General features: G+C 42.7%; 4 protein-coding genes across 9 annotated transcripts; 2 read left to right on the top strand and 2 right to left on the bottom strand.

Annotated features, from left to right (window-relative positions):
• Nucleotides 1-31: 31 nt before the first annotated feature.
• LOC135132894 (TATA-binding protein-associated factor 172) lies at nt 32-16,263 on the bottom strand. 4 transcript variants are annotated; one of them, XM_064061108.1, is made up of 10 exons: nt 15,912-16,086; nt 15,688-15,758; nt 15,396-15,637; nt 11,838-12,151; nt 11,590-11,785; nt 9,976-11,537; nt 1,495-3,941; nt 876-1,307; nt 570-828; nt 32-260 (listed from the first exon to the last, which is right to left on the bottom strand). In XM_064061108.1, exons 2-9 carry the CDS (start codon nt 15,699-15,701, stop codon nt 582-584), a joined length of 5,454 nt encoding a protein of 1,817 aa, XP_063917178.1. In that variant the 5' UTR covers nt 15,702-15,758; nt 15,912-16,086; the 3' UTR covers nt 32-260; nt 570-581. The 4 variants fall into 4 exon arrangements, with proteins under 4 accessions (XP_063917178.1, XP_063917179.1, XP_063917177.1 ...); XM_064061109.1 differs by lacking the exon at nt 15,912-16,086 and adding an exon at nt 16,186-16,263 and having other exon boundaries at nt 32-828; XM_064061107.1 differs by having other exon boundaries at nt 32-828.
• A 10-nt stretch (nt 16,264-16,273) lies between these two features.
• On the top strand, nt 16,274-17,168 carry LOC135132896 (nucleolar protein 12). Its single transcript, XM_064061112.1, has 2 exons — nt 16,274-16,467; nt 16,584-17,168. The coding sequence occupies exons 1-2, from the start codon at nt 16,373-16,375 to the stop codon at nt 17,125-17,127; spliced, it is 639 nt and encodes a 212-aa protein (XP_063917182.1). The 5' UTR covers nt 16,274-16,372; the 3' UTR covers nt 17,128-17,168.
• A 357-nt stretch (nt 17,169-17,525) lies between these two features.
• Nucleotides 17,526-26,032, top strand: LOC135132532 (serine/threonine-protein kinase ATR-like). 3 transcript variants are annotated; one of them, XM_064060653.1, is made up of 11 exons: nt 17,526-17,665; nt 17,717-21,609; nt 21,665-21,897; nt 21,944-22,163; nt 22,213-22,536; nt 22,582-24,335; nt 24,389-24,598; nt 24,653-24,882; nt 24,927-25,078; nt 25,123-25,524; nt 25,570-26,032. In XM_064060653.1, exons 2-11 carry the CDS (start codon nt 17,725-17,727, stop codon nt 25,744-25,746), a joined length of 7,587 nt encoding a protein of 2,528 aa, XP_063916723.1. In that variant the 5' UTR covers nt 17,526-17,665; nt 17,717-17,724; the 3' UTR covers nt 25,747-26,032. The 3 variants fall into 3 exon arrangements, with proteins under 3 accessions (XP_063916723.1, XP_063916724.1, XP_063916725.1); XM_064060654.1 differs by lacking the exon at nt 25,570-26,032 and having other exon boundaries at nt 24,927-25,026; nt 25,123-25,292; XM_064060655.1 differs by lacking the exons at nt 24,927-25,078; nt 25,570-26,032 and having other exon boundaries at nt 25,123-25,363.
• Nucleotides 25,630-27,067, bottom strand: LOC135132539 (GTPase Era, mitochondrial). Its single transcript, XM_064060667.1, has 5 exons — nt 26,812-27,067; nt 26,635-26,759; nt 26,414-26,588; nt 25,999-26,365; nt 25,630-25,951 (listed from the first exon to the last, which is right to left on the bottom strand). Exons 1-5 carry the CDS (start codon nt 26,989-26,991, stop codon nt 25,770-25,772), a joined length of 1,029 nt encoding a protein of 342 aa, XP_063916737.1. The 5' UTR covers nt 26,992-27,067; the 3' UTR covers nt 25,630-25,769.
• Nucleotides 27,068-27,149: the final 82 nt, after the last annotated feature.

The following is a 27,149-nucleotide window of genomic DNA, read 5'->3' as shown; positions in this document are numbered from 1 at the left end:
TCGCTCGACCCTCGTCACTAAAACGCCCCAATTTATCGAAAACACTTTATTGCTATTTCATCAGAGTACAATACAGAGTCTACACACAACCTAACAATACAACCTACGCGAATCACACTTAGAAGAACCAACGCTACAGCAATGGATGATATAAATTAACTCAATGAATGATCAGCAAATGTCACCGGCAACTCCTTAAATAAATCTTTGGTTGTTACGTCAATCATAAAATTGGCAGAATCTCTCCATTCGAGTCAGACCTGCAACAAGATCGCTACCTGTTGTGAATCGATCGACCGGGAATCGGGTCAAGGATGTGCCGTCACTCGGTTTCCTCCGCACTTTTGACCGACTTGCGCCAGGTAGAATTGGGTCGAACCCCGGCCGACCTCGTTTCCGAAACGGATCAGCTGACGGGACGCTCCGCGCCCTGACCCATTTCGGAAGAGGAGCGACCTTAGCCCACGGTGACCCGATTCGGCACGTCCGTGACACGCTCTCTAGGGCAAAGGGTCAGCGGAATCGGGACGGGAAACGGGACCCTTCGACATCGATTTTCGCCCTCTTACCTTCCCTCCTCTTCAATTCAGCTTGGAAATGAACTGCGACAAGTCGTATTCGTCGTCGTATTGTTTCTGGTCCCACAGTTCCGGCAGTGTTTCCAAAATAGTCTTCACGCTTCCGCCTGCTCCGTCCGAACTGTTGCCGCTCCCGGCGGACGGCTTGTGCGAAAACAAATCCAACAATTGGTCGGTGCCCATCGTCTCCAGTTTGCTGTTGTTCCCGCTGATTATGGTATTCACGGTCTGAACTTTGAATTTCTGCAAACTAAAAGCGACAGTCAAATTTGTTACGAGAAAGTGGTATGAACCCACCCCATGATTTTTTCTTCCAGGGTAGCCCTGGTGATCAGTCTGTACACGTTGACGACTTTCCTCTGCCCTATGCGGTGCGCCCGATCCATGGCCTGTAAGTCTTTCATCGGGTTCCAGTCGTGCTCGACGAAAATCACCGTGTCGGCTCCGGTCAAGTTCAACCCCAAACCGCCGACTTGCGTCGTCAACAACAAGACGTCGATTGATGGATCGTTGTTGAAGCGCGTCACGACGGAATGTCGCTGACTAGGGGGCACAGACCCGTCGAGTCTGAGGTAGGTGACGCCTGGCATGTGCTTCTTAAACAAGTCCTTCTCGATGATGTCCAGCATGGCTTTAAGCTGACAGAAAACGAGGGCTCGGTGCTGGTTGATGACCAGCTCGGTGGATTGGGGCTCGGTCACCCCGATGCCGCAGTCCTGCAGCAATTGCCTGCGCAAAACAAATAAACCAATGAATATTTTTATTTCTCACCAACGCGTGAGTTTGACATTTATAGCCAAACAACTGTCAATTAATTTCACGGCCTACTACAACTTTTTGTAGATATGAAACTATTTTTTAAATAATGACGTTGGCATTCCTGCTATTTGACAGTTATTTGCTCGCAAAGACATACTTCAAAGCCGGCAGCTTCGCCGAGTGGCTGATGTCGTCCAACTTGGAGTCCTGCTGCTGCAAATCCCCCAGGATGCTGGCGTACTGTGGATGCGACGCGTTCAGTACCAACTTCGGGTGGTTGCACACGTTCTGCAAGTACCGCAAGGCTTGGAATATGTGGGTGTTGCCTTGCATCGAGCTCGCCGTGGCTCCCGACGAGATCGACTCCTGCAGGGTTTGGTGGGCTTGCGATTTGGAGAAGTCTTCGTACAGGCGCTCCTGCAGAGGACTCAACTCGCAGTAGTAATCTTGCGTGATCTTCGGGGGAAGATCGTCTAATACGTCCTCTTTGACCCGTCGCAGCAAGAAGGGAAGAACTTGTCTGTGCAGAGCTTCCATGGCCAGTGCTCCGGCTTCCTGTTCCTTGGGTAAGGATTTAGGGTCGCGACTTGCCAAAATCGGGCGGGAGTAGCGCGCCGTGAATTGTTTTTCCGTCCCGAGGAAACCCGGCATGAGGAAATCGAACAAACTCCACAACTCGAGGACGTTGTTCTGGATCGGGGTACCGCTTAAAATCAGTCTGTAATTCGCGACGAGGTTTTTAATGGCCATACTAGTGCGAGTTTTCCCGTTTTTGATAACGTGTCCCTCGTCCAGAATTATGTAGTTCCACTTGATGTTAGAGAATACGCCGATGTCTTTACGGACTATGTCGTACGAAGCCACGATTAAGTTATGACGTTTGAATTTGTGTCGCAATTTCTCGCGTTCGGTAGGAGAGCCGTTGTATTGTAGAGGTTTCAAGTATTTATTGGAAAGGAATTTTTCTACTTCGTAAACCCAATGACCTGTCAGAGTCGGCGGACAAATGACGAGCGACGGTAAAGGCGCACAATCTGCAGATTTGGTCTCTTTGTACTTCTGTTCACGGTAATAGTGATCGCCCGCTAACATACAAATGCTCTGAATGGTCTTCCCTAAACCCATGTCGTCACACAGTATCCCGTGAAGTTTATACTTGTTCAGAAACGCCAACCAGTTGATACCCGCCTGTTGGTAACTTCGTAGTTCTGCGGCAATCGGAACTGGTACGTCGTAGTCCGGGATGGAGTTCGGGGACAGTAATTGTTGCAAGAACTCTCTTTCGCGCTCCCGCTTTTCACTAAGAGTGCTCCCTTGAAGAGCCGGCGGTTCGGGAACCCCCCCATCCAAAGGCATCAGTTGCACCAAAGTGGCGAAACTGTGCGTCCCCATCAACCTCACACACATATTTTGGTCAGACATCCGTCCCAACAATGGCACAACTAGCAAAACCACGTACGGTATAATATCGAACTGTAGCGTCTCGATAATACAAGCGATGGCTTCCACCGCCCCCTGCCGGTCAATATCGCAATCAATAGCCCCCAGTTTCGGCAACACCAAATGAACAATCATCTCCATGACGGTGACCGAGTCGAGCTTAGCGAACACCGCGAGACACCGAGAAGCCAAATGACGCACAGCGCGGTACGGATGAGACAACAAAACGCACAGACGCTTCAAAGACTTCTCCATAAGAGTCGGCCTGAGGTTGGGGTGGAGACTCGACGAAGTCACCTCCAGGACTTGCAAAGCCCACACTAACTTCTCCGAGTCATCGTCTTTCTCGTACCACTTAGCCGCATCGAAAGTCTCGGGCTCAATCGTCTCGACGAGCTGCCCCACCATCAACTCCCACAACTTCGGGATTTTCTCCGGAAGCTCCTCCCCGAAGAAACTCGTGATTTCGATCAAACCTAACGTGGAGCCTCGCCGTTGCACTCGATTGATCTTCTGCGCTTCGTCTTCTTCCTTGAATAGTTCGTCGAGCGGGATATCGGTAGCTGGTGGCCTCCCCGGTCCTCTACCTGTGGAGTTCGAGCGCCTGAACGCCGCCTTCTCCGCGTTTCTCTGTTGGTTGTTGAGTGTGACTATCCCGTTATAGTTTCCGGGTCGGCCCCAAACCAGTTCCGCTTTGCTGCTATTCTCCCCTTGTTGTTTGTGTATGACGGGGGTGAATTCGGGGTCGCCGCGCAAGAACGTGCACAAATTTATCAAAATTTTGTCGTTGGGGCACGGGGTTCGGCCTCTGCACTGGTCCAACAACTTGGCCAAGTGCTTCGCCGTGGTTCTTTGTAGATTCTCGTCGTTCTCTCTCCGCACCGATTCCATTAGGGGTTTGGCTAGAGGTGTTAGCTTCTCGGGGAGGGCTCGAAACATGACCGCCGCTCCCGCCAAAGCGGCTAACGTGCTGACGCTCAACACCAGCTGGTCGTTGCTGGTTTGGATCACCGAGTTCTGGATGCTGCGTCTCCGTTCTTCCAGACTTTCTTGGACTTTGGATTTAAGTTTGATTTTGACTAGAATTTCCTGAGTTTGTTGGCCGGTCAGTTCTTGGATACGTTCCAACGTGAAAACGCTGTCGTTTTCGCAGTTTATAGGAACCTGGGGGAAAGTCCGTCTAGTAGAGGTACTAATTTTTTAAGCAAAGGTGAGTTTTCGGGATTGGGGGTGTCGCTATTCGAAAATAGGGTTTCAAATATGTTTTTGATCCCCTCGGTAACCGTGAGTCTGACAACAAAACTGTAACAAGCGTTTTTGCAGTGGCGGCTCGCGAAGTTTAAACCGACTGAAGCCAAGAATCGTGGCTATACCGGGTGTCCGGATAATGGCGTTATGTACGAAGGTCGCGGGAGTCCCAAAAATATAATAAAAAATTATTTATAATGTAGATTACGAAAAAAACGTAATTTTATAAAAGTAAAATTGGCAACAGTGCACGCATCTAATGCGGCTTGCGTTCTTATTTCTTAGTAACAATGGTGACTGAAATCCAGCGTTTATTTTTTTCAGGATAATAACCATCCATAATAATGACCAGTAGTCATTAATCGTTGCGCATTATTATTAAATAAATTTAGCTTCTCTTTTTCATTAATAAAAAAATTGGTCTAAAGAGTTTAGACAGTACTTCCCTCGCTGTCGGAAACGTGACGACTGCATGCCTATTATGTTTTTTTTTCGCAGTGGATTTCAAAGAATTGGGTTTTGTAGTTCCTGAGTAAATCAATAAAATAAATTTACGCCTTCATTAATTTTTTTGAGTCACCCTGTATATGCAAATCCAAAAAAAAATCAATGGAGTGATAAATCACAAGTACAGACTCATCATACTTTGTACATTTTAGATATGATTTATTCGGCAAATTTTCGAGCTGACGTCATCAAGTTTTTGGAGGGGATGAGCAAATGTATTTTGACTAAACATTTATTATGCTCTTTATGACCTTAAAACATCTGCAAGATTTCAGAGCATTCGGTTTTGTAGTTCCTGATTAAATCAATAAAATATATTTACGCATTCATTAATTTTTTTGAGTCACCCTGTATACGCAAATCCAAAAAATATGAATGGAGTGATAAATTACAAGTACAGACTCATCATATTTTGTACAGTTTAGATAGGATTTATTCGGCAAACTTTTGAGCTGACGTCATCAATTTTTTTGGAGGGGATAAGCAAATGTATTTTGACTAAACATTTATTATGCTCTTTATAACCTTAAAACATCTTCAAGATTTCAAAGCATTCGGTTTTGTAGTTCCTGAGTAAATCAGTAAAATAAATTTACGCTTTCATTATTTTTTTTGAATCACCCTGTATATGCAAATCCAAAAAATTTGAATGGAGTGATAGATCACAAGTACAGACTGATCATATTTTGTACATTTTATATATGATTTATTCGGCAAACTTTCGAGCTGACGTCATCAAGTTTTTGGAGGGGATAAGCAAATATATTTTGACTAAACATTTATTATGCTCTTTATGACCTTAAAACATCTGCAAGATTTCAGAACATTCGGTTTTGTAGTTCCTGAGTAAATTAGTAAAATAAATTTACGCTTTCATTTATTTTCTTGAATCACCCTGTATATGCAAATCCAAAAAATATGAATGGAGTGATAGATCACAAGTACAGACTGATCATATTTTGTACATTTTAGATATGATTTATTCCACAAACTTTTGAGCTGACGTCATCAAGTTTTTGGAGGGGATAAGCAAATATTTTTTGACTAAAGATTTATGATGCTCTTTATAGCCTTAAAACATCTGCAACATTTCAAAGCATTCTGGTTAGCAGATTAAAAATTAAATTTCAAAATGTTGTTTTATAATTTTGATTTTTTTTCCAAAAATCTGGACGTTTCGGGTGAAAAGTCGATTCAGAGTTGTAAACTACATGTGTAGGACTATGTTATTTTATACAATTGAAAACCCATTTACTATGTACAATTTTGAAGTGACGTCATCGCATTAGTGGTGGGGATGATTAGACAAATTTTGGTTAGCGTTTTACCATCTACATGATATTCTTAATATAAGTACAAAATTTCACAACAATCGGTCGAGTACTTTCGGAGATTATCTGTCTAATAAAAATCCGGGACAGACAGACGGACAGACGGACGGACAGACGGACGGACAGACGGACGGACAGACAGACGGAAATGGGAGACCTATTTCTTCGTCTCCTAGGGGTCATGAAAGATCGAGAAAACGTAAAAGTAGAGAGTCGGCCGACGGACTCGATTACAATACTTCCTTTGCTTACGCTCGGGAAGTAAAAAGCAAACAAAAAATCATTTAATAAGACATTAATAAATTATAAATAAAAACAAAACCAACAAAAAAATCCATTCAAGCATTAAGAACGAAATACTAGAGAAGATGTTCAAAATTCCTGCCAAATTTTGATCATTTTTTGTAAAAGTTAGTCATCAGCACTTGCGAAGATAAAATTGTTTTGGAAAATGACAGTTTCTCTAAGAAAAGAGAGGGTGGGTGGGTGGATGGGGCTAGTACTTGCTAAGATAAGACTGTTTTTTGCAAATCAGATACCATCTAAGAAAAGAGAGGGTGGGTGGGCGGGGCTAGTGGCTGCAAAGATAAAACTGATTTTGGCTAATGAGATACCCTGTAAGAAAAGAAAGGGTGGGTGGGTGGGCGGGGCTAGTACCTACCAAGATAAGGCTGATTTTGGCAAATAACATATCCTCTAAGAAATTTAATGAAATTTTTTGCAAACAGAACCTCAAGATTGTTTTAAATGTTTAAAAAAAGGGTCCCAAAATTAACTCAAAAACAGGTCAGGTGAGAATTTTCCAAAAACAGAACACCGCAGTTCCCCAAGATTGTTTCAAATAATTAAAAAAAAAAAAAAATTGGTCTAAAGAGTTTAGACAGTACTTCCCTCGCTGTCGGAAACTTGACGACTGCATGCCTATTGTGTTTTTTTTTCTCATTACATTTTTGTAGTGGGAATTTAAAAAAAAATTGCGATTACGTCATCAACATTTTTGCAAGGACACGTATATCAGTTGGGATAGATGTAGTGTAATACTAAGAATAAAATTATTATATTCTCAAATTTTCGGGAAAATGAATTGGGTCGTTTTGAATATTGATTTGTAATAATCAATAAAATAACGAAACAATTTACTCACGTATACGTATCAAAGGCAACTGAAAATCGTGTATGTATAAACATTCTTAATTTAAGATGACAGGCGTAACAGCATACGTGAGAGTCAAACAGAGAAACTGTAAACAAAACGACCATCGGTTTTATTGCTTCGACTTCCGCTTATTATATAAAACATTGGGTTTTATTTTAATTCTTGACGGTGAAATTCACAATTGGTTGATTATAAACATGTCTATTTCACATTCGCGGAACCAAGCGAGCGCATAAAACAAATGCAGGTCTGTAATGTTAAAGTCAATGTAAATAAGCGTGCTACCCTTATGTTTCAACCGAGTTTTTCCTTTAACAAATTTTGTGTCTACCAAATTGGGTTGGTTGGGGTGTAATACTAATAATAAGTGTTGCCTTTAATTTAATCAATAAAATAAATTGACTTCATTAATTTTTTTGAACCACCTCTTAAGAAAATCTAAAAAATATGAATGGAATGATAAATCACAAGTACAAACTCATCATATTTTTTGCATTTTAGATAGGATTTATTCAGCAAAATTTAAGGGTGACGTCATCAATTTTTTTAGGAGGGATGAACAAATACATTTTGAACAAAAGTTTACCATGCTTATAATAACTTTAAAATATTCCCAAGATTTCAAAGCATTCGGTTTTGTAATTCCTGATTAAATCGATAAAATAAATTCACGCCTTCATTAATTTTTTTGAGTCACCCTGCATATGCAAATCCAAAAATATGAATGGAATGATAAATCACAAGTACAGACTCATCATATTTTGTACATTTTAGATACGATTTATTCGGCAAACTTTTGAGCTGACGTCATCAGTTTTTTGTAGAAGATAACCAAATATATTTTAACTAAAAATTTATTATGCTCTTTATAACCTTAAAACATCTGCAAGATTTCAAAGCATTCGGTTTTGTAGTTCCTGATTAAATCAATAAAATAAATTTTCATTAATTTTTTTGAGTCACCCTGTATATGCAAATCGAAAAAATTTGAATGGAATGATAAATCACAAGAAGAGACTCACCATATTTTGTACATTTTAGATAGGATTTATTCAGCAAAATTTTGTGGTGACGTCATAAATTTTTTAGGGGGGACGACCAAATACGTTTTGATCAAAAATTTACCATGCTTATGACAATTTTAAAATATCTTCAAGATTTCGAAGCATTCGGTTTTGTAGTTCCTGAGTAAATCAGTAAAATAAATTTACGCTTTCATTTATTTTCTTGAATCACCCTGTATATGCAAATCCAAAAAATATGAATGGAGTGATAGATCACAAGTACAGACTGATCATACTTTGTACATTTTAGATATGATTTATTCAGCAAATTTTCGAGCTGACGTCACCAAGTTTTTGGAGGGGATAAGCAAATATATTTTGACTAAACATTTATTATGCTCTTTATAACCTTAAAACATGTGCAAGATGTCAGAGCATTCCGTTTTGTAGTTCCTGATTAAATCAATAAAATATATTTACGCATTCATTAATTTTTTTAAGTCACTCTGTATATGCTAATCCAAAAAATATGAATGGAGTGATAAATAACAAGTACAGGCTCATCATATTTTGTACATTTTAGATATGATTTATTCGGCAAACTTTCGAGCTGACGTCATCAAGTTTTTGGAGGGGATAAGCAAATATATTTTGACTAAACATTTATTATGCTCTTTATGACCTTAAAACATTTGCAAGATTTCAGAGCATTCGGTTTTGTAGTTCCTGATTAAATCAATAAAATATATTTACGCATTCATTAATTTTTTTGAGTCACCCTGTATATTCAAATCCAAAAAATATGAATGGAGTGATAGATCACAAGTATAGACTCATCATATTTTGTACATTTTAGATATGATTTATTCCACAAACTTTTGAGCTGACGTCATCAAGTTTTTGGAGGGGATAAGCAAATATTTTTTGACTAAAGATTTATGATGCTCTTTATAGTCTTAAAACATCTGCAACATTTCAAAGCATTCTGGTTAGCAGATTAAAAATTAAATTTCAAAATGTTGTTTTATAATTTTGATTTTTTTTTCCAAAAATCTGGACGTTTCGGGTGAAAAGTCGATTCAGAGTTGTAAACTACATGTGTAGGACTATGTTATTTTATACAATTGAAAACCCATTTACTATGTACAATTTTGAAGTGACGTCATCGCATTAGTGGTGGGGATGATTAGACAAATTTTGGTTAGCGTTTTACCATCTACATGATATTCTTAATATAAGTACAAAATTTCACAACAATCGGTCGAGTACTTTCGGAGATTATCTGTCTAATAAAAATCCGGGACGGCAGACGGACAGACGGACGGACAGACGGACAGACAGACGGACAGACAGACGGAAATGGGAGACCTATTTCTTCGTCTTCTAGGGGTCATGAAAGATCGAGAAAACGTAAAAGTAGAGAGTCGGCCGACGGACTCGATTACAATACTTCCTTTGCTTACGCTCGGGAAGTAAAAACATGGGCTCTCAAAATAATACACCATGGGTTCCCAAGTCTCTCGAATTAAAAAAAAGAAAAACACACTGCGGCAAAAGAACCAATTTTAAAATCATTGTAACTCCACCAAAATGTGAGAAGGATTTTTTTTTACAAATTTTCCCAGACTCACCAGTTGATTGTTACGAGCGTAACAGAGAGTTAATCCGCCACCCAAGAGGTAATCTACCATTTTGTATAAAAAGTTTTTTTTTTACGTAATGCAATGAATTTGCTGAGTAGTCACTGATGCCCGGCTTCAGTTGCCTCCTCTGACGAGCCGCCACTGCGTTTTTATAGGTAGTATAATTATCTAACCTTTTGTTAATAGCGTTTCGGTGTACCATTAATAATCAAATTTAAATAAAAAAAATTTAAGGCGAGATAACTCTGGTGGTGTCATAAATAACCGCCTCCAGTCTCGAGAACGCTGCCACCACAGATCGATACCTACCTTGTAGTGTTTAAGTGTCGCCATAAAATCCCTCGTCTCCTGCGTCAGCCGGGTAAAACTCACTGCGATCTCGTCAAAATAAACTCGTTCGTTCAAACAGGCGTGGATGCGCTGTTTGAGACCGTCGGGACAGACCTCGGTCTCTCGGTCCCTTTCGGCCCATTCGGCAATGACCAACCCGGCCATCATCCTCTGCAACGCCGACTTGGAGTTCAAGTGGACGAGAAGAACCTTCTCGTAACACTCCACCGGCTTCTCTATGTTCCCGCTATAGTCGATCCCGGGGGCGGGCTTGATGATGTAACACGACAGCAAGCCCAGCATGCGCGCGCACATGCATCTAACTTGAACCGAGTTGCTTTCGCGCGTCGCCACCGGAGTGGTCTCCGACCCCCCTAAGTAACACTTCGGCATGGCCACCGCGTTGTCAAAACTATTCAACCCGTCGTTGGCGTTCTTCTTGCGCTGCGTCTTCGCGTGGATGAGGAAGTTCGGGTCGAAGGGCACCCGCGTCGGCTGCATGCTCAAGAACAACCACACGGTGATGAAGGGGCAGGCGGCATGCAACAATTCCACTAGTCCCGAGTTCTGGACTAGTTGCTCCCAGACTTTCTCCGCCACCGCTCGAACCTCCGCTTGCGGCTCTACCAACACCCTTTGGTAAACGTGCCTCATGGCGTCCTGGAGTAGTTGCGCCTCCCACTTGATAGCCCCTCCGTCGCTCTCCCTCTCCGTCAGAGTCCCCAAAGTCTGTAAAGTGGCTTTACGCACAGACGACGCGCTGTGGCTCAAAAACGGCCACAATCTCGGCACCACGTCGTTCAGCGGCTGCGGAGGCAACAACGTCTGCGCCGCCGGTAGGTTCAAAATCGCCGCCAACAACCCCATGAAGCTATTACAAGCGGCGGCGAGCTCGTCCTGTTCCGCTAACAAGTCCCACAGTTTTGTTACGACTACGGGGACGTCGTACGGGACGAGTTGCACTAGTTTCGCCGTCACCGGGATCAGAGCGGAGGCGGCTACCGCCGCCACGTCGTCCACGTTATCCGACAAGCCTAGTAAGATGTAGGGGAATGCTTCGGGCAGGAGGGCGTTCACCATGTCTTCTCGTACCGCCAGAAGATATTTCAACCCTAATAGACCACCATGACGCGCTTCCCATTCCTGGTGGTTGAGCAATTGTAAAAGGATGCCGAGGGCGCCTCTACACCCGTCTTCCTTCATGAGTTTGAGGACTGCGCAGAGGGACTGTGCGCAGGTTTCGCGCACGGGCGCCACCACCGCGTCCGAAACAAAGTCGCCGAAGCGGTCCAGCGCTAACACGCAGAGGAGTCTTATGGCGATGTCCTCCAGCCAGATTTGGTGGTTTTCGTCGATTTGTGTGGCGGTGGAGTGGGCGGTTTTGCCGGCCCCTCGACCGTGGACGGTGATGATTTCGCGGAGGGCGGTGGCGGCACCGTGGCGCGTCTCCCAGCTCGAGCTAAACAAGTCTTGACTTAGCTGGTCGCAGAACCACTCCAGCGGCCAATCGGTGGCGTCGGAGATGTCGACGTCAGGGGCATCTGAAAACCCGTCAAGTTACATTTAATTCCCACCCTCTTGGACTAAACATACCCATACTCGTATTACTTTCTTCTTTGACTTCCACCTTTAACTTCTTTCTTTCGGGCTCCTCCCCGTTACTGGTGGTTTCCTCCGGTTCGCGCGACCTCTGTTTGTAAACAGCCTGGCGCGCTTTCCTCTTCGCTCGGTTCATCTCTCTGGAACTCAGACCTTCGCTCACGCTGGAAATGAGGTCGCGCAGCGGTTTCTGAAAATCGAGCGTTTCAATTTTTAAGTGGTGGTTTCGTGCGAGCTCTTACTCTTGCGGCTTCGTTGTTTCGGTCGGAATTTTCTTGTTTTACACGCGGCACCATCAAGTCTTCGTTGGTGAACAAGTTGGAGGTGTCGATGCCGATCTGGGCGGCCACGTCTAGACCCAACCTGGCGTTGAGGATCTGACGCTGTTTCGCCATCTTTTCGCGGATGTCGGCCGACGATGCGTCTTCTTCTAAATCGAACTCTTTGCCTTCGGAGGCCATCAGGTGGGTGCTGTTCTTGAGGACTTTGGCAATGTCGAACTGGCTGAAACGGAGGCGCCCGACGGAGGAAAGAGAGGGGCTTTGGGCGTCATCGCCTGCAAACGAAGACGAAAAACTGTCAAATCGAACAAGGCGCCAACACAATTTTTTTAGTAAAAAATCAAAACTAACAATGAATAACATAATTAACATACATTGTTATCGCGCAGATTGAGTCATATGTTCTTTTTGTCAGTGATAAATTGCACACAACTAGAAAATATAAAAAATAATTAGGTCCAAATAGATATTTAAATTAGATGAATAATTTCCAGACAACATCGTCATTCCAATTCTTTTGTCAACAAAGTGTGCTACTTTATTACCGACGGAAAAAATGAAGTGGGTGTGCCTACTAGTCGTCCACCCGGCATCACCCCCAATTAAAACTGTCACTCCTTCCTTCGTGCTACAGTTCCGACCGTTTATTTGCGCTTTGCATGACCCACTTTGCAAAGCTTCGACTCTTTGTAGTGCGTTATTTCATTGTTTGTATAAAAACCGAGCCCATTTTTCCACATACCAGCCTCCCAAGTCACGGCAGAAAACTCGCCGTTCTTATCACGACACGCAAAAGTCTACGTATTCCAACGATCCCTTGACCTCTTTTAAAAAAATCGCCAACGATTTTCACTAATCTTATCGCATTTTCCCATTTAATCTACGCAAGCAATATCAAGCAACCTTGAACATTATGTACCTTTGCAACAATTTAAAGCACTATAATAGACAGCATTTAAATGTTAAGCACTTAAATACCTCGCTGTATCGCATTTGTAAATTAGCAGGTTGAAGAATAGTTTTGTTTGTTTTTTATTAATGCATTTATAGTCGTGTTATCGTAATACGCCCACGTTTGCGAGTATTGCGTTTCAGTCGTTTCCCACCCCTTGCGTTATAATGTCGTCATTAAACCATCTGTTTACGTATCTTCGGGAATTTTGCCATTTTTATTACTTGTTAGTAGATTACCATCGAAAATACTTAATTATCATACTTGACCGGTTTAATTCGCGGTATTAATTTTTTACTTGCATCATAGATCGAATCAAGAGTGCTGGGTATTTGCATAAGTCCTTGTTACACTGACAAAATTAATTTCATCTGGGTGAAGTTATCCTCACGTATAAAAATTACAACAATTATAAATGGAATCGTTTTTTTTCGAGAGCGAATCGAACGTGATGGAATTTCACAGAGCTCACATAAATCAAACCAAATAATAAGGAAAAGTGATAAATTGATAAAAATAAAATATTAATTAATCCCACAATAGCGTGTCATCTTGATTTATTGTTGGTAAATAAAAATACCACAATTAAGAGATTAATTGTTAATATCGTCCCCGTACAACAACAACAACGGACCACTCAAGTACTATGATTATATTTTTGGCGGTCGCAATTTCAGAGTGCATTATTTATTAATTAAAAAATAATCTATTTATAGACGCAAATAATATTTTCGTGTCTAGGAAATACCATGACCTTGGTGATTACGCTGTGGACAAAACCAGATCCCAAAAAAAGAAAACAAGCCAGATTTGATTCTGGAGCAGGAAACTCGCTATCTTAACAAACATCAAATTTCCTATATATTTAGTAAACAGGATGTCCAACAGAGAAAGTTAAAATTTTCTCACGAACTCTTTCGACTCTGATAGCGAGAATCTCGCCTACAAAAAGCCACAAGGAAAACGTATTAAACTGATAAACCGCGAGGCATACAAAAATCGATTACTTTAATGTGAGAAACTTTCAATCAACGTTACAATGACACGAATAAACGCTTCGAGTGTGATAAATGGTGCAGTTTTGCGTCAATGGAAAGCGCAGTTTTTGATTTAGGTATTCGATGTATGTTAGGTTGTGGTGCGGGTATTTACGATACAACTCAAAAATTATTATTAAGTGTGCATCCAATTAGGAGTTGAGTAACGATTTTATATCACACTTATCAATTGTAATAAAACTGTAGTCGGGCTTTTGTCAAGTGAGTGCAAAACAAGTCACCCGTTTTATTTTTAATTGCAAAATTATTCCTGAACTAATAAAGTTTAATTTATTTTATTCGACAACTTTGTTTTTGTTAAGCGTGTGACACATAAAATTTTAACATATAATCTTTGTTCTATTTTTCATTTAAGTGTCCGTAAATCAACCGAAAATTTTATTACTACTATTTAAAATTCAAAATTGAATCTTATAGGAAAACAAATTGTTTAAATACACAAACTTTTAAAAATATTTCTTGAAACACCTCGGCTTCAGTATCAATGGTTGTAAAATTATTTAAATATATAACCTGAATTTAGCATAGATGTACTATTTTTTGGCTAAGGATAACTCTGTTACAAATTATCTTCATAAAACGTATTGAAAAAACAGTTTTAAAATTCCAATAAGATTAGTTTTATTTAAAAGACAAGAAAGCCCACAAATTATTTCAAATTAGCATAAATTTGAGATTCAAAACGGAAATCTAGTTTTTCCCCCAAGAAACGCACTTTTTCAGTAATTTATGTTTTATATAATGAATATTTTTACACTCCTTTATCTACATAAAATATTGGATTTTTTATTCCCGTCTGAGACAAAATGTCAAGCTATGAAGTTGATTTAGCTGTTCCCTATTTATTTATTCATCCCCTTGGAAAATGGACGACGGCATCTCGAAAAATTATCAACTGACGTTTATTAATTAGAACTGCTGTAGTTTAACAACCGATATGCGAAAAAAAATGTGGTCAAGTGTACTTGGCGGTATTACTGTTTCTATCCTTGTTTAGTTGATTGCGAACGTAATACTTGTATTTGTAGTTTACCCTGACGGTTTCCTATTAATTAAAAATAACCTACTCTTCAAATATTTTACCATACTATTTTGGAATTAACACAAAACTTAAAATATAACATAAGCAATATATATATAAACTTTATCTTTACAATATTTTTCTACATTTCAAATGTAAATTTTTGATAACCTTGACTAGATAAGACTTAAACCGAAAAAACGTTAACAACACAAAGAAACATTAGTCACAGTACAAAAATTGCATTTTTATCATTCGACACTAGTAATTTACATGAAAACATATGTTAAAAGAACACAAAACACAAATTGGCACGTGTCGACTATTCGTACATGAAACTAAAATCCACATGAAATCATGCCACCCGACTACCAATAAAAAAAACTCAAAACAATCAATACCTGACGTCACCGCGCCGAAAACCGCCTTTTACGACCAGATAACAATATAATTATCTAACGCGATTAAAACCCCGTTCGTCTACTCACTGTTGGCCGCCTCAGCCACCTGGGGCTCCCACTGGGGCACGTTGCTCACGATGGCCCTGACGGCCTCCGCCGCCGCGATTCTCGTCTCCCAGTTCGTGGACCTGAGGTATGTCGCCGTCCTCGTCAGTAACGTGTTCAACTCATGGGGGTGCAGCTTCTGGACTTCCCCTAGTTGTTTGGCTGCTGCCGATCGAGTGACTGCTGAGCTGCCAGTCTCCAACAGCACGAACAGCCTGTCCAACCTGCGGATCCTAGAGATAAGCAGATGTGCGAAGCTTTGACAGACTCTCACCTGCTCGACGTCATAATCGATTTCTATTGGGGTTAATGCGAACATATGGAAGAATCTCGGCCCGAATGCTTCTGGAATTGCGAAAATTGCGTGAATTTGGGGGCAGGGAGGCGGCGGGGGTCGTTCACCTGAGCTAATTACGCTTAATTTGGGAGATAAAATGGAGATCAGATGATCGAGGAAGTTGGAGGAATTTTGGGGTTTGCGGGGGCGCCGGTACTTACTTGGGGGTTGATGGGGGCTCACTTGATGGATATGCGCATTTTGTACCTTCTGGGCGACAGTTGGACGCGTTTTAATTGAGGAAATGCGAAAAATGGGTTTTTATATGTCGATTTAAACGAAGGGAAGTTCATGATTCAACGATCAAATTTATACTGACAGCCATGATGAGATGAGGTCCGACTTTGTGCCACGATATGGCTGTGATTGGTCGAAAAATTAGCCAAAGGCGTGAAAGGGATGATTAGTCAAAGACACGCCGACGTTCATACTCACATCAAAAACAACCCCACAAATACGCACTCCACCTTTAGAGCAAACCCGTTCACGCTCACACGTTTCAATTAACACTCTTCCACGTCAACGTAACAGTTGCATTTTTAACTGGCGATAACCCCCTCATGAACACGGATCGTCACTGACCATATTTACTTTTGAGTAAAAATAAATAAATAAAATTAAGATGGCCGCGGGTCGGTCTGTCAAGAAAAATCAAAACAAGACGAGGAAAAGTCGACCCAATAAACTCCATTTGGTGTTTGATGAAACCAAACGCAGGTTAGTTGCAATTTCGGTCGCACCCATCACCCGGAAAACTTCACTTTCGTGTACTTTTCCAGCGCAACCTAACCTCACTTTATCACGTCAAAATAACACGTTTTTAATGATTAAAGGGAGTTTCTGACGGGTTTCCACAAGAGGAAACTGCAAAGGAAAAAAGAGGCGCGCGAAAAGTTGGAACGGGAGCTGAAAGAAGAGCGGAAACGCTTGAAAACGGAGGCGAAGGAATCTTACAAAAAACTGGTGGTTTCACATAGGCCTATTCCAGAGTTGGAAACCCTCTTGAAAGAAGAATATGAAGAAGACAATGCGACTGTTAGGATTGAGGAGCTGTCTACTAATAGTATAGCTAGAGAAAGTAATTGGATTGGGGCCAATCAACCAAAATGCCAGTCAGATGATGATGAAGAAAAAGAAGAAGAAGTGCCTGGAATGGGTTTGACTAACACCAAAAAAGACAAAAAGGAGATACAAGAATTTGACACTGAACGAGACGTGAAGAGATTGTTAAAAAAAGAAGCCACCAAGAAAGTAAAAAAGAGTAAAGTGTTTCAAATGAAGAACAAGATTGAGAAAGAGAAGCAAAAGAAAAAGTCCTTGCAGATGAAGAAACAGAGAATGAAGTTCAAGGAGAAGAAGTCGCGAAAGCGCCATTAATTTGTATGTGTATATTGTCAATAAAGTGTTTTATAAAGTCACATACCTTTTTCATATTTTCAAGTAGTCAGTAAAGTGGGGTTAAGTTAGGGCAAATCAGCCTCCATAATAACGCAAGCAGACGAAATAATTAATGTTAATGTGAAGTTTCGACATCTTTATTTGTTAGTGTTTATTGATTTATTGTTTAATTTTTACCCCTTTTTTTCAAGGTGGTATACAACATGAAGTTGGCCACGCAGGGTCACCAATCACCGATAAAGTTTTTTTTTAATCAAATAATTAAACTAAAAATGGATTTCGTTTTCTTTCGTAACGAAATATAAAATACTTCGTTGTTTTTCCAAATCCGGAAGTCTTTGTTGCTTTTTAATTACGGCTTCAAAATTCAAATTGACAGCGGCTAACTTCGCGGTATTTACCGACAGTTACGGTTTGCGCCAAAAGTCAAAAATGTCTTAAATTTTCCACCTAAAATTAACCCCTTTATCGTGTTTTCTGCGTCCGTGTGTGTTAATTTTGAATGTTTAGACTTGAAGTAAGTACCGCCGACGCGCACAAACAAAATCTCCCCCTTTTTATATTGTAGGTTATGTCATGTCTATCCTGGAGGAAATCCCGGCTTTCTCAATATGGGAGACCTTCCACCAGACCATTCCCGCTCTCATGAGCACAAAAACGTCCGAGCGAAGCGCCGAACACCTAGCAAAAATCATCAAGTCCGGCGATTTCACAAATATCTTCGTTTACAGTAGAGACCCGTCCATGAGCTTCGAAGCCTACCAGACTGTCGCAAACAAGTACAAATCGTTCACGACGTGGTTCCTCGGACAGTTTTTTTATTTGCTAAGTTGCAAGGGGTTGAGTAAGAGTCATGGTGTGTACGTCGATATACAATTGTGTGTTTTGGAGCAGCTATCGCACACTCAGTTGAACGTGTACGACGAATTGGCGAAAGAGTATAGTAAGGCGTTTAATAACGTGACCAGATTTATTAAATGTGGGGATGAAAGTTTAACGCTGGAGGTGTTTATTCCAGTGAAGTTCCACGACGTGTGCGAGAAGCTGAATCTCGATCCAATTTCAGTGGAAATCACTAAAGATTATGAAAGTTTTCTTCTTAATTTTTTGAAGATTATTAACTATATAGTTAACCACAACTTCGATTTCCGGTGCTTTGATGCAGACACGAGGCGAAATTTGGATAATTTGTTGTTTTTGATCTCAGAGTGTAGGTGTGTTGTTAAGATTGAAATTTTAAAAATATATGTCGAAATGGTGAAAAAAATCGACTGCAATGTCGATACCGACGTACTTATTTTACGCAAAGTAGACTTGTTTGCTCAATATTTCGAACAGATTGTTTATAACATGTATAATAAGAGGTTCGCCCCAACGCCAAAAGACGTAGAAGTGTTCGAAATCTTGTTGTTAGAATTTTTGGAAATGAATACCGACAAGGAACGATTTATGAAAATAAGCGAATTTTTACTAATCACACGTTTCGAGAAGCCGCCTACTCAAAAAGTTCTCAACTTTTGCAAGAAAAAGAGAGACAGACCTTTGTATAGTCCTGAAGATTTTGATAGTTATATTAGAAACGCCTTGACTGGCTATGACACGTCGGCTTTATGTGGCTTGAGACAGTATATAATCAGTGATATTAACACCTTCCGGGCGACGCGAGAGGGCGTTCACGAACTTAAACTCTACAACTTTTCGTCCGGAAAATGGAAAACTGTATATTTCATGATTATACAAGCCATAGACAACACTAATTGTGTGAATAATTGCAAAATCCTCTCGTTTGTGGAATTCATGATCGAGTTGACGGCTCTTCTCATCGAAATCAGAATCGAGTTCAACTCGTTTAAAATTGTGTTCATAGAAGAAAACGTCGTTTTTGTTAAAATCTTCTCCCTCTTGAACCGACACTTCGCCGACTGTACAAACAACATCGACTTTACAGCGATCTTCAACTTACTTTTAAACCTGTCGTTTTGTTCGTCGAAATTGACAACTTTCTTTGATTGCTTCGCATACCCGTTCACTTCGTCACTCACCGACAATGGTTACGTAGCAAGTGACGATTATCGTCAATATATGAAAGAACTGAGCGACTTTTGTCACAATTCAAGTCGGTTTTTAACCCAGAAAGAACTAGCTTTCGAGTACTTGAACAAATTACTCGAGGGTGCGTCCAGCGGTTTGTTCGACCTTCCACCGATTCACGACATGGAAATAACGTACATGAAGATAGCAAAACAGAGTAAAAGTCAGTTGGCCATCACGAATTTACCCCATCTGTTGACCGTTTTCAACAACAGCGATCGAATCATCTCAGAAATCCTAAACCCGGCTTTGGCTTCAAGTGACGAGGCAACTCTGCGTGACGTCACTAAAGTACTACCCCAAATCATCTGCGTAGCCTCGTCTGACTTTATCAAACTCGTCCAGATAGACCCTGATCTACGAAAATTAAAAGTGGAGATTCTCTGCGACAAATGTCACCTCGAAATCCAACCCAAATCATCCGACAAACACAAAAAAATTGACGAGTTGAGACGAAAACACACGAACAGTTTGGCTACAAGTTTCACCAAAGTGGACGTAGATCTGTCCGCTTTAACCAGTTCGATTTTGAAAAGCGTCCTTAAATTTTTGACACTCGACGACACGGAGTTGAAAGTAGTCGCGTTGGAAGCACTACCCTATTGCTCCAGCCATATCCTCAAGTTCTACTCCGGCACTGTTGCCAACATTTGGGTCGAGAAATGTGGCGATTCGGACGAATCCGTGCGACGAAAGTGTGGCGAAGTGAGTGCCAAAATAGTCACACTTTCACAACAAAACAAAGTCTTATCTAACTCCACTAAAAACGAAATCGTGGACACACTTTTTGACGCGTTGATGAAACAGACGAAGAAAAGTCTCCAAGAGAGCGACTTTAAGTTACAGGAGACCATTTTAGACACGATTTTGCAGCTCAGTGGCGTGAAATGCGACAATACAGTACTACCAATTATCAAAATATTGATTTATCTGATCATGGTACCAACCTCGAAGCACTCTCTAGTCGCGGTCAACCGGTTTCTGAATTTCGCCAAAAGTCGCGATTACACCGCTAACCAGTTGTACAAGCTTTACAAACGCGAAATTTGCGAAGTGGTTGCGCATTTGTGTGTTGTGAACCAGACTCTGATTAATTATTCGCTCGCGACGTCTTTGTGTAAAATTTCGGCCACATTTGAGTTTTACAACGTTAAAGATTTCGTGTCACGGGAGTGCCACCAGTTGTTACCTTTTTTCGTCTCTAAAGTCATTAAATCACCCGTGGTTGGTAAACTTATGGATGAGATGGCGCTGATGGTCAGTATGGGACTTCCCGAGTTACTCACCAACATCTACGGGAACATTTTCCTGCACGTGTTTCTTAACGAACCCAAAGACGAGTTCAAACAGTGCTCAAAGTATCTGGAAACCACCACTGGTTTGTCGTCGACGCAGTTGCGCAAGCGCAACCTGTGGGTGATTCTGAACGAACTCCTACTGAACTTCCACGAAAAACGGGACAAGGTTTTGATGGCTTTGCAGTACCTGGCGAAGGAGGACACGAATACCGAAAACGTCCAGGAGTACTTACAGTCAAGGCTTCTGGGGTTGTTACAACACTTCGATTTTAAACTCATGGGGAAGAACACGAATCGGAAAGGCCCAATCCTTCTCAGTCTCGCGGACTTCTTCAAATACATGGGTCCTAGTCACATAGGGCCGCTGCGTTTTAAAATCATCGCCATGCTTCAAACCGCCGACTGTGGAGGCTTCCCCGACCTCACCTGCGAAGTTTGGAGCGCCTTCATCAAGAGCTGCGACGTGGAGTCTTTGGCACCTCAACTAGCGACGATTTTCGTGTCGATTCTGCCTTTGATTAAGTCGTGTCCGCGACAAATCAACGACATTTTCAAGTACTTGGTGATTCAGAACGAAAATCTGACGAAAGACTACATCAAGGACTTGTTTTTCGTCGACGAGTTAAAAGTGGACGCTCTGGTGCTCCAAACCATCCGTCGGTACGTGCGACCTTTCGACGACTACCCGTTGAAAGACAAAATGAAGATTTTTCTCAAGTACTTGTCTCACGAGACGAGCGAAGTTCGCATCCGCAGTCTCAAACAACTCAAACTTTTGATGGAAAAAAACCGCGAGGAGTTGGATCGGATGATCCTCGGCTACAACGGGATCGACCCGGTGATCGTGGAGTTAATCGAAATTTTGACACTGGGTTGTCGCGAAAAAGACCCGAGTTTGAAACTGGCTTGTGGCGAAGTGATGGGTGAGTTGGGGGCGGTGGAACCCAGTCATTTACCTCGAAGATACGCGCAAAATAGCCGAAACTTTAGTTTCTTCATGACGGACGACGGCTTCATCGTTAATTCGTTGAACGAGCTAACTAAGGCGCTTCAAGGCGAGAAAAACACCGTCGTAAGGCTGAGTTTCTCAAAGATTAGTAGAATAGCGACAATCACGGTTATTTTAGAGCATGGACCGCTTCGCCGTGGCAATCCAGGAAATTCTAAAGAACTATGAAATATCGTCGGACGCCACTAGTACCAGGAACGACTTATGGAAGCAGTTTCCGGAAAGCCAGCAAGCGTTGATGTTGCCGTTGCTGACGTCCAGGTACATCGTATCGCAACCCCAGGAAGTCACTGTTGCTACTCCGATCTATGGAAGCGCGGATGGGGCGTCGTTCCAAACGTGGCTTTACAAGTAAGTTCGGGAAACACTTCGCTGTGAGAGTCACTTTGGGTTTTAGTTGGACGCGCAGCTTAATCGCGACGTTACCACAAGACAACCAGGTGGTGTTGCACCCGTGCTTGCCCGCAATGAAGCAAGACAGTCGAATCCTGATGGTCTTCCTTCCGTACATTGTGTTACATTCGGTGATTTCTGACGTGAAAGACAACCGGGAGAAGATGTACACGGAGATTAAAACCGTGACGAGTTCGTTTGACAAGAAGCGGCAGCTCCAGGATGTATTTAATTAGAATTTAGTCAAGAAAATATCTTCAGAGTGTTTTTTAGGTAGAGTCGCTGACGTTACCTAGTGGTAGTACACCAGAGCGGGCACCCGAACGCGTGGAACGGACCCAATGCACGAAAGTCGTCTTCATAATTCTGGATTTTTTGAACCGCTGGACGCGCGAGTGGCAGTGGAGGACGGGCTCCAAGGGTCGCAATGACCCCAACTTCGTCAAAATTAAAACTTTCTTGGAGCGCTTCTGCAAACTGGAGTTGGCTAAATGTAATTTTCAGTGTGGCGAGTACCCACGCGCTCTCATGTACCTGGAGGACTACATCAGCGAGAAGCCGCACGAAGTTTCCAACCAGTTGATTTTCCTGACTAAGGTGAGTGCGCATAGATTGGTGTCTTCGCAATTAACCCGGTTCTAGATTTACGCGCAGCTGGACGAGCCCGACGGCGTGGCGGGCGTGACCGCCCTCCAGCCCACCGAGCCTCCCATCGAGCAGCGCATTCTCTCGCTCGAAGTATCGGGGAAGCTCTCCGACGCCGCTGCTTGCTACGAGCGCCTGCCGCAACCCTTCAAAATGCACCACCTCTCCGGCCTAATCCAGTGCTACCTCGACCTGGACAACGTCAACACCGCGTTGAATTTCGCACAAGGCGCATTGGCCCGCCAACCCGAATTCGGGAACATGCTCCTGGAGATGCAAGCCGAGCCTTTGTGGCGATTGGGTCGCTACGACGACTTGAACACGCTTCTGGAACGGCCGGAGCTCGTCGACAACACCTCCTGGGGTGTCCAGATCGGCAAAGCCCTTCTGTCTTTCCAGAATCGCGACCGCGGCCTCTTCGACGGGTTGATCCAGTCGCTCAAAAACCAACAAGCGGATCTACTGGGGGCCGCTAGCGTCGAAGAAGGTGCCTACCAGCACGGGTACTGCTACATCTCGCGCTTGCACGCCTTGAACGAGCTACAACAAGTGGAAAGAGCCACCTACGAAATTTTAAAAGGGGGCGACGCGGTACGGGTGATCAAAAACCTAGCGAAGGAGTGGGAGTTGAGGATCAAGGTGGTCCAAGAGAGTGTGAGGATTGTGGAGCCGTTGATGTGTTTGAGACGAGTGGCGGTGGAGCAGTCGAAACGGATCATCGAAGAGAGGGTCCCCGGTGGGGTTCCCCTTTTGAATTCGTTGTTGGGGGAGTGTTGGCTGTATAGTGCGCAGACGGCGCGACTGGCGGGGGTTCACCAACAGAGTTATACGTACACGTTGAAGGCGGAGGAGTTCGCACCACCGAGTTTGTTCGTGGAGAAGAGTAAGCTTCATTGGTTGAGAGAAGAGCACGAACAAGCTCTAACCACGTTAAGGAGAGGCTTGGAGATTTTGCTCCCCGACAGTTCGAAGGAAGCCATCGCCGCTCTACCTCTCGAAAAACGAAAAATTTGCGCCGAAGCTAAACTCCTCATAGCGACGTACAACGACACCGTGTCCAACGTGGATACGGACATCAAGACGGCCAACTACCGAGAAGCCACGGAAGTGTATAAGGAGTGGGAGACGGGTTTGGTGAGTCTAGCGCAGTTCTTTGATCGTCGCTTCCAGAACTACTCCGACGAAGATCGGGACTCCCGAGGTAGTGACATGCAGATCTGGATGATCAGTTACTTCTGTAAGTCGTTGAGGTACGGTACCGCTTTCGTGTACCAGTCGCTACCACGACTACTATCCATCTGGTTTGATTATGGTACCCGGTTACTCGACGTGACTGACCCACAAACCCGCGACGAACGAAAAACCAACCTGATCAAAATGACCAAGTTGATCGACGTAGCGTTGGAAACGCTACCCGTCTACGTGTTTCTGACCGCGTTCTCGCAGATCATTTCACGGATTTGTCACCCCCAGAAGGAGGTCTACGTCGAGCTGAAGTCCATCATCATCAAACTACTCCTCAACTACCCGCAGCAAAGTTTGTGGATGATCATTTCGGTGATCAAATCCAGCTACATGGTACGATCGAAACGGTGCGCGGACATCATCAGCGACCCGAAGCTAAAAACCATTGCAAAACTCGTAAAAGACTTCACTAGCTTAGCTGAAAAATTAATCGAGTTGTGTAACAAAGACGTGGCGCAGGATGTCGAAACCACGACTGTGAGTGTCCTCCTACGGACTCTTCCTAGGTAACGACTAACGACGACTCTTAAGTTATCCGATCTAACTCTAGTGTCTCTAGGATGTTAAATAAAACCGACTTTAGCGAAATCATGATCCCCACTCACAAGTTCCGAAAGTTGGTACTACCCAATCCGGACTTCGCAAACGGCGAACACAACCCCTTCCCTAATCACTACGTCCACATAGTGGGGATAGCCGAAGAAGTCACCATTCTACGGAGTTTGCAACGCCCTAGAAAAATAACCTTCAGGGGCTCAGATGGGAAAGGGTAAGCACTAGAGGCCACACGTTGGGCGCCAATTGCAACCGTCTATCTCTCTAGGTACGTCCAAATGCTAAAACCCAAAGACGACTTAAGAAAGGACTTCAGGTTGATGGAATTCAACGACATTGTCAACCAATTGTTGTCGCGCGAATCCGAGTCGCGGCAGAGGCGACTCAACATCCGACTTTATTCAGTCTCGCCCCTAAACGAAGAGTGCGGCTTAATCGAATGGATCCCGAATCTCCTAGGTCTACGACCCATCTTAACCGAAATATACAAACAAAAAGGTGAGTTTCCCACCCCCGTGACCCCATTTAACACACTTGTGTAGGTCAAGGAATGACCATGAAAGAAATCCGAGACGGTAGCTGCAACATCAGAGACCCTCTAGCCAAAAAAAGAGAAATCTTCAAGAAAGTATTTTTAGCAAGGTACCCTCCGGTTTTAGGGGAGTGGTTCCGGCGCACCTTCCCCGACGCACAGGTACGACTTGACCCACTACCACCCTAAACTAATTTAATTTTTAGAGTTGGTTCTTCGCCCGAACTGCGTATATTCGCACCACTGCGGTTGTTTCCATGGTGGGCTACATTCTAGGATTAGGGGACCGTCACGGCGAAAACATCTTGCTAGATTCGATTTGTGGCGACACCGTCCACGTGGACTTCAACTGTCTTTTTAACAAAGGGGAGTCGTTCGAGTGGCCGGAACGAGTCCCGTTTCGTCTCACCCAAAACATGGTGGCCGCCATGGGTCCGTTGGGTGTGGAAGGGGTGTTTCGGAAGTCGTGCGCGTGTGCGCTTCGCGTTTTGCGCAATAACGCCAACACCCTCATGTCGATAGTGACGCCTTTCGTGTACGATCAGTTGGTGTCGTATAAAACCGGCTCCGGTTCTGCGAATAATATGGCCGAAAGGACGAACGAACAGGTATGGGTATGCCACTTTCGTTTTGAGGTTAATGTGGTGTTTCAGGCGCTGGATCATGTGAAGAATATACAGCTTCGGTTGCAGGGTATCATAGTAAAAACCAAAGATCGCTCATTGTCTATTCCGTTGTCGATTGAAGGACAAGCTAACAGTTTGATCAATGAAGCTATAAGTCTTGACAATTTGTGTCAAATGTACATAGGATGGGGGGCGTATCTTTAAGTAAAGATTGTGATATTAATTGTTTACTTTTTGTCTGGTGGAGCCTGGAGAACAATTTTTAGTCTGACGTAGTTGTGAAAGGTTTCTTGGAGGTCGTTTTGGAGGCTTGCGGTGATCTGGCGCAGTTTTCCGTCGCTTTCGCCGGCTACGAGTTTGGAGATGCGTTGGCTGGGGCAGTGGACTAGGATTATCGCTGTCGTTACACCTAAGAAAAGCGGATGAGAATTGCGTCGTAAACAACTATGTGTATACCTTTCTCGTTGACATTAAAGAACTCTAATTCGGGTTTAAGTGTATATGGAATTTCCTGGGGCAGAAAATCCAGTAATTTCGCTTTCACGCTTTTTGTTATAATTTCTTCGGCCGTCTGATCTGACCAAATCTCTGCCGGGAACAACCAATGATCCGGCTTTGCATTTTTAATGAGATAAGTTTTAACTTGTGCTAAGCCGTCGCCTGTTAACGCCGAAGTCATAAATATGTCTTGGAAGTGGGGCCATCCTTTCGTATCTTTATTTTTGAGGGGTTTAGTACCAGGTATAGGCTTCCCGTTTATGCAGTTCTCCGTGACTATTCGAGTCAAATCCAGAAGTTTACGTTTTGACCGAATTATATCAACCTGCAGAAAAATATTGAACATAGTAAAAAGTGAGGTTACGTTACTCACTTTGTTAAAAACTAAAAAACTAGATTTGTTTTTGTGATCCTCTAATAATCTAATAACTTTAAGGTCTAATTTGTGTCTGGTCCACACGTTGCTGGCGTCGTGTATAACTCCAATAATGTCGGCTTCTTGTAAACTCGATTTACTATCTTTCATGAAACTTTTTTCTAAGTTAAATCTAAAAACGAAGTTTGTCATCGCGTATTTAGTAAAATCAAACTTACTTTTTAAATTCCTGTAAACTAACGAGACCTGGAGTGTCTAAAAAGACAATTTGGGAGTCCCCTTCTGTGAAAATGGCCTGTGATTTAACCCTTGTGGTGTGAACTTTGGATGATGTGGGACAAACCTATTAATTATCATTTATTTAATACCCATTGTATGTAAAAACGTTCAACAACCTTTCTATCCATCAAATTATTAATGAATGTACTTTTGCCTACATTGGGGACCCCAATCACTGCTACTTTCAGCAATCTGGTGGTTACATCTTCATCTGGTAAAACCTCACGACGGGCATTCGTACTAAATTTTACCTCAAATCCACGCAAAATAAACCCAAAATTTCGCAACAATTTCATTTTTTATGGTTTTCTCTACATGAAAAGAAATTGAGGTTATATCAGCTGCGTGTGGGGTTTATGCCTATTAATAAATCTATATTAGTACCACCCAATGGTATTTTTTTGTCGTGTCACGTGACACCGCTTGTCGTATTTTTATTGGTGATGTGCGCAAA

The sequence above is a fragment of the Zophobas morio genome, unplaced genomic scaffold (genome assembly GCF_036711695.1).
Source record: "Zophobas morio isolate AGI-343-1 ecotype UQ-CSIRO unplaced genomic scaffold, CSIRO_AGI_Zmor_V1 ptg000021l, whole genome shotgun sequence".
In the NCBI taxonomy this organism is placed as follows: domain Eukaryota; kingdom Metazoa; phylum Arthropoda; class Insecta; order Coleoptera; family Tenebrionidae; genus Zophobas; species Zophobas morio.
This window is presented reverse-complemented; position numbering and strand designations above follow the sequence as displayed.

Bases quoted from the DNA above. Each gene is read 5' to 3' on its own strand.
- LOC135132894 (XM_064061109.1), bottom strand. The intron at 1,308-1,494 runs GTATGTCTTTGC...TGTTTTGCGCAG, and splicing joins GCGAAGCTGCCGGCTTTGAA to GCAATTGCTGCAGGACTGCG. The intron at 829-875 runs GTGGGTTCATAC...TGTCGCTTTTAG, and splicing joins CTGGAAGAAAAAATCATGGG to TTTGCAGAAATTCAAAGTTC.
- LOC135132896 (XM_064061112.1), top strand. From the start codon at position 16,373: ATGGCCGCGGGTCGGTCTGTCAAGAAAAATCAAAACAAGACGAGGAAA. The intron at 16,468-16,583 runs GTTAGTTGCAAT...TAATGATTAAAG, and splicing joins TTTGATGAAACCAAACGCAG to GGAGTTTCTGACGGGTTTCC.
- LOC135132532 (XM_064060653.1), top strand. From the start codon at position 17,725: ATGTCTATCCTGGAGGAAATCCCGGCTTTCTCAATATGGGAGACCTTC. The intron at 22,537-22,581 runs GTGAGTGCGCAT...ACCCGGTTCTAG, and splicing joins AGTTGATTTTCCTGACTAAG to ATTTACGCGCAGCTGGACGA. The intron at 25,079-25,122 runs GTACGACTTGAC...TTTAATTTTTAG, and splicing joins GCACCTTCCCCGACGCACAG to AGTTGGTTCTTCGCCCGAAC.
- LOC135132539 (XM_064060667.1), bottom strand. From the start codon at position 26,991: ATGAAATTGTTGCGAAATTTTGGGTTTATTTTGCGTGGATTTGAGGTA. The intron at 26,366-26,413 runs GTGAGTAACGTA...ATTTTTCTGCAG, and splicing joins GTTTTTTAGTTTTTAACAAA to GTTGATATAATTCGGTCAAA. The intron at 25,952-25,998 runs GTATACACATAG...CGCTTTTCTTAG, and splicing joins CTTTAATGTCAACGAGAAAG to GTGTAACGACAGCGATAATC.